This window comes from Diadema setosum, chromosome 15 (genome assembly GCF_964275005.1).
Source record: "Diadema setosum chromosome 15, eeDiaSeto1, whole genome shotgun sequence".
In the NCBI taxonomy this organism is placed as follows: domain Eukaryota; kingdom Metazoa; phylum Echinodermata; class Echinoidea; order Diadematoida; family Diadematidae; genus Diadema; species Diadema setosum.
Window position 1 is genome coordinate 33,720,697 of NC_092699.1, and position 11,149 is coordinate 33,731,845.

Consider the following 11,149-nt stretch of genomic DNA (forward strand, 5'->3'; position numbering starts at 1 on the left):
CCTAATGGAGAATAATGTGATATGGCGGAGGCATGCCAGTCGCCATGGCGACATTTTTAGTTAAACATAATTCGAATCTCAAAACCGTCATCTTCCTCAGAAAAATGCTTCATCAAAAAAGGCTTCATCAGCATTGGCAATTTGAGATATGAGCCAAAAAAGATATTTCATTGTTTTATTGTTCAACTTCAGAATCTACAAACCGAATGGAAGTCTGCACAATGATTCAGCATTGTGTATGAGATCAAAGATGGCCGGGTTTGAGCGTACCCAATGAGAACAATCATACTTTTTGACTCTTTTCAAATATTTGATCCCCGTTATCTATACATGTATATACTCGCCAATTGACTGGGCGTGCGAATGCAATGCAGGAGAGCTGTGTGTATGTGGGGCTCCCTGATCAAATCAATCACTCAATATTATCAAATATCAATTATCAAATTGTCTATGTGAACTTTTTATCCGAAACATTTTTTTTTCTTGTAAGCCCATTTCGATCAATTAGATCTCTATCATCATTAACTTGCCATTGTTAAATGTGCTATCAACTGAAAGCCTGATTATTGTAGTTTAAATGATGCCTCGTTTGTTATGATCTAGGAAACTTGAGATATGTGACAAGGTAGAATGTCATGGAAGGCCGAGTGAAAATGAATGTTAATTTTGAGAAAAAAAAAAAAAACGTTCGTGTACATGCCTTGTATTCTACACACATTGTTGATAATGCTGAATTTTCAATTTGCAAAGAGAGAGTCATGAAAGAAAATGAATGAAAAATCATAGATGTTCATGAATCAATGCAATATTCATTGCAAGCTTTATACTCAGTGTTACGAGTAGCATGTTACGATGATTATTGGTTCAGAATAAAATATACATTTGTGTCAGTTAAATGTTACACAATTTGTCATTGCATTCATAATTGATTTGTGACTGATGTGTGATTGGTGAGATTGAAAAGATGTTCTGGTCATTTTGAATAGAAACTAGTTGAATTTGACTAGATTCATGAATCACAACACTGACTACATATCTAGTCAAATAACTGATCAGTATATTCTAATCATCTTTTACTAGAAACCGGTCAAACCAACTAGATTTTCTAGTCATAAACATTGACTAGATTTCTACTCAAAATCTGTGACTAGTTTTTTCTAGTAAAAATGACTAGAACAGAGTAAGTGCCCCTGGGATCCTATAATCTAGTCAAATACGACGAGATTCTAGTCATATCTGACTAGGTATTTTTTAGAGTGTATGCTGAAATATCTATTAAAACAGTAATATCTCTGAATCAATGTTAACACATGCAGCAGTAAAAGTATCATATTTTTCACCCAATACTGTTGTTCTGTGACGCCGTTTTTCTATCATACATGTCATTATAGGCGTACATGTACCAATACTACAGATTAACTTCATCTTCTTGCAGTCATGACAGCACAAGTTAGATACAGATGTATATCTGAAGAAGATAGAGAAAGAATTCTAAGAACATCTAATGATCATAACCTTGACTTCCTAGAACTGGCCGACGCACTGGAAATAAAGCGCTCAACGGCCAGATAAATTGTGGCCACATGCACATCTTCGAACTGGGAGACTCACAAAGTACACTGAAATAGAAAACTGTTGCCCAAATCCCTAAAATGAATACGAATATGAAGTGTAATGATGCTTAGAGAAAAAAAAAACCTTTGTTAGAAAAACAAAGAAAAAAAAAACCCCAAGCATAAACATGTACGTTAAATTGACTGCAAAAGATGTTAGAATGGATGCCCAAAAATGAACTCGAATAAACGAGCGCAACGTAGACGTGATCACGTGATTATTTCATTCTGAATTAAATGAACGAATAACGAAATTGTGCTTGTTCTACGAATTTCAATGGAAAAGTGTTAATTAGAATGAGATTAAAGGTAATTTGAATACTCCAAAATGGATTTGAATAAAGAGATCATAAATTTGAAATACGGAAAATGTCATCTAGGGTCAATTTTGCTAAATTAATTGTAGCAATGAGAAATTAGACTAACAAATGTGCGAAATTGGCCGGGAAAACCTATATTAGCTTTATTCGAGATCAATAGAATTTGCTTTAAAAAAGAGTTGAAATCAGATGTAAAATTATATTGGTCAAAACTATGTTCGCACACATTTGCATAAGAAATGTGTTCATGCAATCTGTTTGAATAAAAAATCATCACATTCGGGTAAAGGCATCATAGAGTATCATAACAGAAATTGCCTGTACAAAATAGACATATAATTCTTTACAGACAGTGTCAAAATGAATCTGACATTGGTGATAGAGTATAGTTTGTTTTGGTGTCAATAGAGGGAGCTGGTGATCTGGAGACAAATATTTTGGAATAATAATTTAAATACGATTTGAATAGTATGTGACAGGAATATATGGTTAGGGTGTGAGTGTGAAGTGAGTGAGCAGTGAGAGTGAACAGTTGCATTTGAGGCTTGCTGGCGAGAAGGTGCGCAGACGGGTTGACAAGCCAAGAACAGGGCCTGAGCATCATTGCATTTAATTCGGCTGCGTCGCTTGGTGCATTCCCCGTAGACACCGCTGGCCGTCATTCAAAAAGGAAAAGGAACCGAGAAGCTGTAAGTTTGCAGAATTTGGTATTATTACTCAATTTAGCACCCGGTAGGAAAGAAATCCTTTTTTTTTAATCGATTAGAATAGTAATAAAGAAATGTTAATGTTAAAGAGTATAAAGTAAATACACCATGTGAGGTTCTTGAAATATAGCTTGAAAAGATGCTTGTTTTTGTGTACGTAATGAGCCAAAACATTTAAGCCAGAAGGAGGACTGGCTTGGTAGCGAGAGGGTTAGGTTATCTGTATTACGTCAAAAATGAGATCGTTTGAGTGAAAGAAATGGCAATTAGATTTTAATCCTGAACGATGAGTTTTGTTGCTGGTGTAATTGCTACGACATTTTTTCTGATAATTGTCATAATCATGATATTAGTAATATTATCGATTTGTGTTGATACACATATCTACGCCAAGGACGATATGTATGAGGATCGATAAAGCGTAGCTGTGAATCGATTCAGACACAGAAGTTAATGGTAAGCGAAAGTATGTTTTCTCTGAAATTCGGATATGAATGTTAAATCGACGAGAGATAAGTGTAAAGAGCATATATGCAAGATTAGTAAAAGCAGCTAGAAAAGAGTGAGCTTTTACGGGAGAGATTTGTATTGTTTGGTAGACTAATTCTATCGCTGGGTGGTGATAACTATCCCATTAATGGTGTGAATTTGTAACTAATCGCAGAGATTCATTCAATTAAGTATAGCTGTGCTTGTGCATTTTATTGTGTGGCAATTTATTGCAACAGAACCGAAATGTGCCATAAACTTTTATATTTTTTTTTGTAAGAAAGGTCAAAATGAACAGGAAAGAAGAAAGTAAATGTGATAATAAGCTGAGGATGTTTGGATATATTTGTACCTTAACACAGTCCTGCAATGGTGAGCACAAATGTTGTATTATAGGAGTTGAGGATTAAAAGTCGGGTAGAAATGTATTTTGACAAGGGATTGTTGTTATATTTGTAGCCGTCCGTATCCAGGCACTGAGTATCCGGACTTGTCCGAGGACGTATCCGGAGTCGGATACCGCCCAGTCTTTGAGTCACCGAGTAATCCCACGCCCAACTGTGGACAGAACCAGGCAGACACACGCGAACCGGACAATACCCACGGCAATCGACAGTGTGTATCCGGCCACGCCGTGCTGCCACACCCGTATACACTTCACACCGCGACGGACTGCAGGAACAGGCGTCAGCCACCTCGCGTGAACCGCGTATCCGACGCCAGGATCCGGCTTCGCCTGAGCAACACTGTACAGGCATCGCGCGGTTATCGACAACGTGAAAGTGCCTTTGATAATGTAGGGACTTTATTCATAGGGGGGTTTTCATACGTAGAAATGCATATGCTTATATAGGGACTTAGCAGAAAGGAGGATAATATAACAATTTGTTTATATATATATATAAAATTTTGTTTTGTATTTTTCTTCCCGATAAACATTTTTCTTTCGGGGACTCTGTGTTGATATTCGGAAAACATTTTACATTGCTCCGACTTTGGTTGAATAAAAAGGTCGGATGACCCAAATGAGTTGAAACGATAATTCCCTGTATTCAGTATTATTGCGGTCGTCTTCCGAGGAACCCTTTGACAATAATTGGCGACCACGAAGGGACCTTTCGAAATAATTCTAAATTGTTAGAGGGGGTATCGGATAGATGACACTATTGTCTCGATGGTTGTAATTAATCTCTCCCAGTTGATAGTAATTTAATTACTGCTGCGAGTATATATTTGTAATTGTAGCCTGATAATCCAGTGTATAATTTTGTGGATATTTTGATTGTGTTTCAGCTTCCACTTAGTTCTTCTTCCGGCCTGTGCCCACGGGGAAAGCACCGTCATTCACGCGCTCGTCTGCTTTTGGAAGTGCCGGGTATATGTTCTGCCGGTGAGGCTCTGTTGGTAAGTCAACCCTGTGCGAGAGTAAGAGAGTGATTGTGATGGATCTAGAAAAGTTAGCCAAGGTAGGGCAGACCTTAGGGTTAGAGGGGACAGAGTTGCAAGAGTTTATTAAGGCGGAACAGGACAAGGCGAGAGAGGCACGAGTGGAAGAGCGACAGAGGATGAAGGAAGAGAAGGAACTGACTGAACTGAAACTTAAGTTAGAACAGGCTAGGTTAGAAGAGGGAGGTAGTAACCGAGTTCAAATAAATACAGTTAGGGCTCCAAAACTTCCAGCATTTCAGTGTGGGAAAGATAATCTAGATGTGTATTTACACAGGTTTGAACGGTACGCTAATGCTCAGCACTGGCCACGTGATGTGTGGACCGTTCATTTGAGTGCTCTTTTGACAGGTAAAGCATTAGACACATACTCGAGACTGGATGACGACGAGGCACAAGACTACGACCGAGTAAAGGCCGCAGTACTCAAGCGCTACTCTCTCACTAGCGACGGCTTCAGACGGAAATTCCGTGGGGCAAAGCCGGAAACGGGAGAGACAGCAGCGCAGTTCGTGATACGGATACGGAGCTATCTCGAGAAATGGTTGGAACTATCCGGCCACCAGCCAACCTTCGAGGAGATGGTGCAACTGGTGCTCATCGAGCAGTTCTACAACGTCTGCTCCAAGGATATGGAGACGTTCATTAAAGAGAGACAGCCGACTGACATAGACGACTTCGTGGATATCGCCGACAGGTTCATTGAGGCCCGCTCGGGATGGCATCTCGGAGGGCAGACGGGTGGTAAGTCCGGAGGTCACATTAAACCTGAATCTCGTGCTAACACTTCCACAGGTGATGCTCGACCCCAACCGGGAGGAGCAACGACTCCCCGCCCGGACGGATGCTTCATCTGCGGAAAGAAGGGGCATATCGCCAGGTATTGCAGAAGCCGAGAGACCAGGAAAGAAAAGGCTGCAGTCGGAATCCATGGTGGACAGAAACCGGATCAGAACCGGACAGCTGACGGCAAGAAGCCCGACAACCGCACTCCAGAAATGCGAACCGGAGCAAAAGCTGGTCGACCGGATGAGACAGATGTTAGCCCGGTATCGACTCGTAGCAGCGGTTCAGAGGGTAAGCGTCAAATGTCAGAGCACGGTAACGCATGCCTCGTAATCGATTCATGTTTTTCTTGTGCAGAGCCAAGTCCGGATATCCGGATAGCGGATTCGGATCTGCCTCTGATGAGTGTTGCGTGTAGAGAGCAGCCAGTTAGAGCCATGCCTGTGAGGAAAGGCATAGTAAAGGGAACGCACGTGGACGTACTACGTGACAGCGGTTGTTCGACAGCGGTGGTGCGCACGGAATTGGTGAGAGCGGATCAGATGACCGGATCGCAACGGACATGCATCCTGATCGACGGCTCCGAGAAGCAGTTCCCAGTCGCCACAGTCATGATCGATTCTCCCTTCTTCGTTGGTGAGTTAGAAGTACTGTGCATGAATAACCCTGTGTACGATGTTATTCTGGGCAATGTTGCAGGTGTTCGTGAGCCTAACGACCCGGATAGCAGCTGGCAGGCGGATAGTGGGCTAGCCGTGGAGACTAGGGCACAGCGCAGGGAGGCAGCCAAACCTCAACGAGCGATGAAAGTGCCACGGCAGGCAGACATTGCCACAGCCGACGAGTTTCGTCGTGAGCAGAGCAACGATGAATCGTTGGAGAAAATTCGACAACAAGCGGAGAGTAGTGAGGTGAAGACGAGCCGAAATGGGAATCAGTCACGCTTCATTGCGAAAAAGGGCTTGCTGTATCGCGAGTTTAAAGCAGGATGCGGCGAGCGGCAGGAAGTCTCGAACCAACTGGTGGTTCCTCGCAAATATCGACGTCAGATTCTGAGTCTAGCACACGAGTCGATACTCGGAGGCCATCTCGGCGCACACAAGACAACGGAGCGGATTTTGCACAACTTCTTTTGGCCCGGCATTGGAGCAGACACAGTCAGGTACTGCAGATCTTGCGATGTGTGTCAGCGTTCTTTGCAGAAAGGGAAGGTGAGCAAAGTCCCCCTCGGAACCACGCCTTTGATAGACGAACCTTTTCATCGCGTGGCAGTAGACCTTGTGGGTCCGATCGTGCCGGTGACGTCACGCGGGAACAGATACATACTGACACTCATGGACTACGCCACTCGTTATCCTGAAGCAGTACCCCTTAGAAACATCGACACCACGTCAGTCGCGGAAGCATTGTTCACGATTTTCTCACGAGTAGGCTTCCCGCATGAGATGTTAACGGATCGCGGAACGCAGTTCATGTCCGACGTAATGAAGGAGGTGAGTAGACTGATGTCCATCCGCCACATCACCACTACTCCGTACCACCCGGCCTGTAATGGTCTAGTGGAAAAGTTCAACGGGACCATGAAACAGATGTTGAAGAAAATGTGCGAAGAGCGTCCCCAGGATTGGGATCGGTACATTGACGCGTTGTTGTTTGCCTATACAGAGAGGCTCCACAGGCGAGTACGGGATTTGCGCCATTTGAACTCCTGTACGGACGAGCCGTACGCGGACCTCTGATGATTGTGAAGGAGCTATGGACCGACGACAACCCAGAGCCAGAAACAAAATCGACATATCAGTATGTCATGGATCTCAGGGAGAAACTGGAGGACACATGTAAAATGGTGCATGAACATCTGAAACAGTCCCATGACAGGTACCGAGAGCAGTACAACAGGAAGGCGAGACCCAGGTCATTCAAAGTCGGAGATGAGGTACTATTGCTGCTACCAACCGACCACAACAAGCTCTTAATGCACTGGAAGGGCCCCTTTAAGGTAGTAGCCAAGATTGGAAAGCTCGACTATCGGATCGACCTCGGGACGAGGACGACGACGTTTCATGCCAACCTGCTCAAGCAGTATCATCGCCGCCACGACGAAGATGCAGCAGGACTGGTAAGCCACGACGTCGCTGGCGTATCCGTCATCGAGGAAGACGAGAAAGACGAGGACGTCGACGACCTCGGCCCCGAACCCACGTCGAATGAGCACCTCATCCAGACGCCAACCCTCAGGCAGACGCAGACGGTAGCCGACGTAAAGTTAGGCAGCACTCTGTCTGACGAACAGAGCCGACAGTTGAGGAGACTGATCGGAAACTTTCCCGATGTCCTGACTGATCTGCCTGGCGTGACGAATCTAGGCTGCCACGACATCGAGTTAACGGATCCACGACCGATCAAGTCCCGGCCTTACCCGCTTCCGCATGCTCTCCGTAGAGTAGTCGACGACGAGGTAAAGGAAATGCTCGATCTCGGAGTGATCGAAAACTTTGGCGATGCGTCGAGGGAAGCTCGCCAACGGTCGAGTGATGAGGGGGGCTCTCGCTCTGCAGCCGTTCCGTTATCGGATCGAAGCTATCAAGGGAAAGGAGAACGTTGGAGCCGACTACATGAGTCGCATCCAGCAGTAGCACTGATCAGTAAGGAGTCAGGTAAACAGTGACAAGGAAGGAAAGGTGTAACAGAGAAATGTTGAGAAATGTCCAAACCAGCGTTTTTTTATTTATACACAGCGTACGTAGAACGATAATGTCACACGGGCAATCTAATTTCACCAAAATATTTTCTGAAAAAGGGGGTAAATTGTCAAAATGAATCTGACATTGGTGATAGAGTATAGTTTGTTTTGGTGTCAATAGAGGGAGCTGGTGATCTGGAGACAAATATTTTGGAATAATAATTTAAATACGATTTGAATAGTATGTGACAGGAATGTATGGTTAGGGTGTGAGTGTGAAGTGAGTGAGCAGTGAGAGTGAACAGTTGCATTTGAGGCTTGCTGGCGAGAAGGTGCGCAGACGGGTTGACAAGCCAAGAACAGGGCCTGAGCATCATTGCATTTAATTCGGCTGCGTCGCTTGGTGCATTCCCCGTAGACACCGCTGGCCGTCACTCAAAAAGGAAAAGGAACCGAGAAGCTGTAAGTTTGCAGAATTTGGTATTATTACTCAATTTAGCACCCGGTAGGAAAGAAATCCTTTTTTTTAATCGATTAGAATAGTAATAAAGAAATGTTAATGTTAAAGAATATAAAGTAAATACACCATGTGAGGTTCTTGAAATATAGCTTGAAATGATGCTTGTTTTTGTGTACGTAATGAGCCAAAATATTTAAGCCAGAAGGAGGACTGGCTTGGTAGCGAGAGGGTTAGGTTATCTGTATTACGTCAAAAATGAGATCGTTTGAGTGAAAGAAATGGCAATTAGATTTTAATCCTGAACGATGAGTTTTGTTGCTGGTGTAATTGCTACGACATTTTTTCTGATAATTGTCATAATCATGATATTAGTAATATTATCAATTTGTGTTGATACACATATCTACGCCAAGGACGATATGTATGAGGATCGATAAAGCGTAGCTGTGAATCGATTCAGACACAGAAGTTAATGGTAAGCGAAAGTATGTTTTCTCTGAAATTCGGATATGAATGTTAAATCGACGAGAGATAAGTGTAAAGAGCATATATGCAAGATTAGTAAAAGCAGCTAGAAAAGAGTGAGCTTTTACGGGAGAGATTTGTATTGTTTGGTAGACTAATTCTATCGCTGGGTGGTGATAACTATCCCATTAATGGTGTGAATTTGTAACTACTCGCAGAGATTCGTTCAGTTAAGTATAGCTGTGCTTGTGCATTTAATTGTGTGGCAATTTATTGCAACAGAACCGAAATGTGCCATAAACTTTTATATTTTTTTTTGTAAGAAAGGTCAAAATGAACAGGAAAGAAGAAAGTAAATGTGATAATAAGCTGAGGATGTTTGGACATATTTGTACCTTAACACAGTCCTGCAATGGTGAGCACAAATGTTGTATTATAGGAGTTGAGGATTAAAAGTCGGGTAGAAATGTATTTTGAAAAGGGATTTGGGGCGGACAGTGTTATTGTCGTCAGGTCGTCTCATTCACAATGGTAACGGACAATGATAGCCACATTCCACACATTGTGAACGTTACTACTTCTATGGCAAGCCGAATTCTCGCTAATTTTGGTGTTTCTGAGAGTGCAAAATGATCACATTTTGAAAATTGCAAGAGTTGACAAAAAGGGTCCTAAAACCATGATGCATGAACCAAAATTAAAGAATTTGGTGTTATTCCTTTGGAAAAAGAATGGCCTTTCTAATAGTATGCAAAATAATGACATATTTGCTACAATATTGCTGAAATTAAAAATCATAGGCGTTCCGTTCTTTTTGCGCCACCCTGTATTATTCAATTACCTTATTTCCTAAGTTTCCTGAAACAAAAAATAAAGTTGCATGATTAAAAGGCAGAAAAGGCAAACAAATATAGTGTTGAGTCTATATTCGGGTAATGCCATTTATGATACTGATATGAAAATACTTTTACTACCAATGTAGTGTTCCAGTTGAGAAGCCTCGACACAGTTTTGACATCTCCCTTTGCAGCGGCGTTGAAAATCATGTTTGAAGTCGTTGCTGCAGCCATGTCACGGAAATTCACTATCAACAAGTCCCAGATGGCCAAGAAGATGCTTCATTACATAAGCTATCGGTCCTGAAATACAAAATCAAATAAAAAAGATCGCCAATATCTACATCCATCAACAAAACCGTAGCAAGACTATGGGAGGTTTTTGAAAGTATAATTCATAATAAGATTTATCTTCATCATTCATTATTTTTTCAGTGCATACACCTAGTAGGTCCATGCTAAATGGTAGTCTGAAAACCTTTCTAACTTTATCACTTGTTTTCCTATGTGTCGGAAGAAATTGAGGATAATGATGCAAATGATGAATGCTAGGAATTGAATATGCAAATTTCTGAATTATTGGGACAAGCTGGCATTCTAGATTGCACTTCATAATAGAGAACTTTAGGATGATAATTGATAATGAGCACAGCCTGACCCTGTCATAAGTACGCTGTTAAAGTACAAGTCCACCTTCATAAACATAAGGATTGAGAGAATGTAGCAATATTAGTAGAACACATCATTGAAAGTTTGAGGAAAATCGGACAATCCGTTCAAAAGTTATGAATTTTTGAAGTTTTTGTGCAGTAACCGCTGGATGAGAAGACTACTGCAGTGTATGAATAACTTAGATGTCACATGCGTACAATATAAGGAAAATATAAAGAGATTTTCACAAAATTTCATCTTTTGAAAAAAGTACACATTCCCTTGACTCGTTACCGACATATTGTTATGGGTAATATTATTCCCCCTGCCCTTAGAAAGAGGCAAGTCAAGTGCTCTTTTATTATGCGAAAAAAAGTGAAAATATGTTAAATTTTCTTTACATTTTCTTTATACTGTTGTACGCATATGACTCATAAGCTATAGCAGTCTCCTCATACAGCGGTTCCAACACAAAAATTTGAAAAATTCATAACTTTTGCATCGATTGTCCAATTTTCCTCAAACTTTCACTGATGTGTTCTACTAACATTGCTGCATTCTCTCAATCCTTATGTTTATGAAGGTGAACTTGTCCTTTAAGATACAGTAAGATGAAAAGCATCATGGCACCTCTGCTTCTTGCACACACGCTCTGAATTAGAACGTCGTATGGAGACTTCCAGAAGGAAAGAC

At 41.8% G+C, this 11,149-nt stretch overlaps 1 protein-coding gene across 1 annotated transcript; it reads left to right on the plus strand.

Annotated features, from left to right (window-relative positions):
* Positions 1-1,166: 1,166 nt before the first annotated feature.
* Positions 1,167-7,100, plus strand: LOC140238701 (uncharacterized). Its single transcript, XM_072318601.1, has 3 exons — positions 1,167-1,180; positions 3,589-3,905; positions 4,927-7,100. The coding sequence occupies exons 1-3, from the start codon at positions 1,167-1,169 to the stop codon at positions 7,098-7,100; spliced, it is 2,505 nt and encodes an 834-aa protein (XP_072174702.1).
* Positions 7,101-11,149: the final 4,049 nt, after the last annotated feature.

Coding starts and splice junctions, on each gene's coding strand:
- LOC140238701 (XM_072318601.1), top strand. Junction 3,906..4,926: donor ATCGCGCGGTTATCGACAAC/GTGAAAGTGCCT, acceptor CTCTTTTGACAG/GTAAAGCATTAGACACATAC.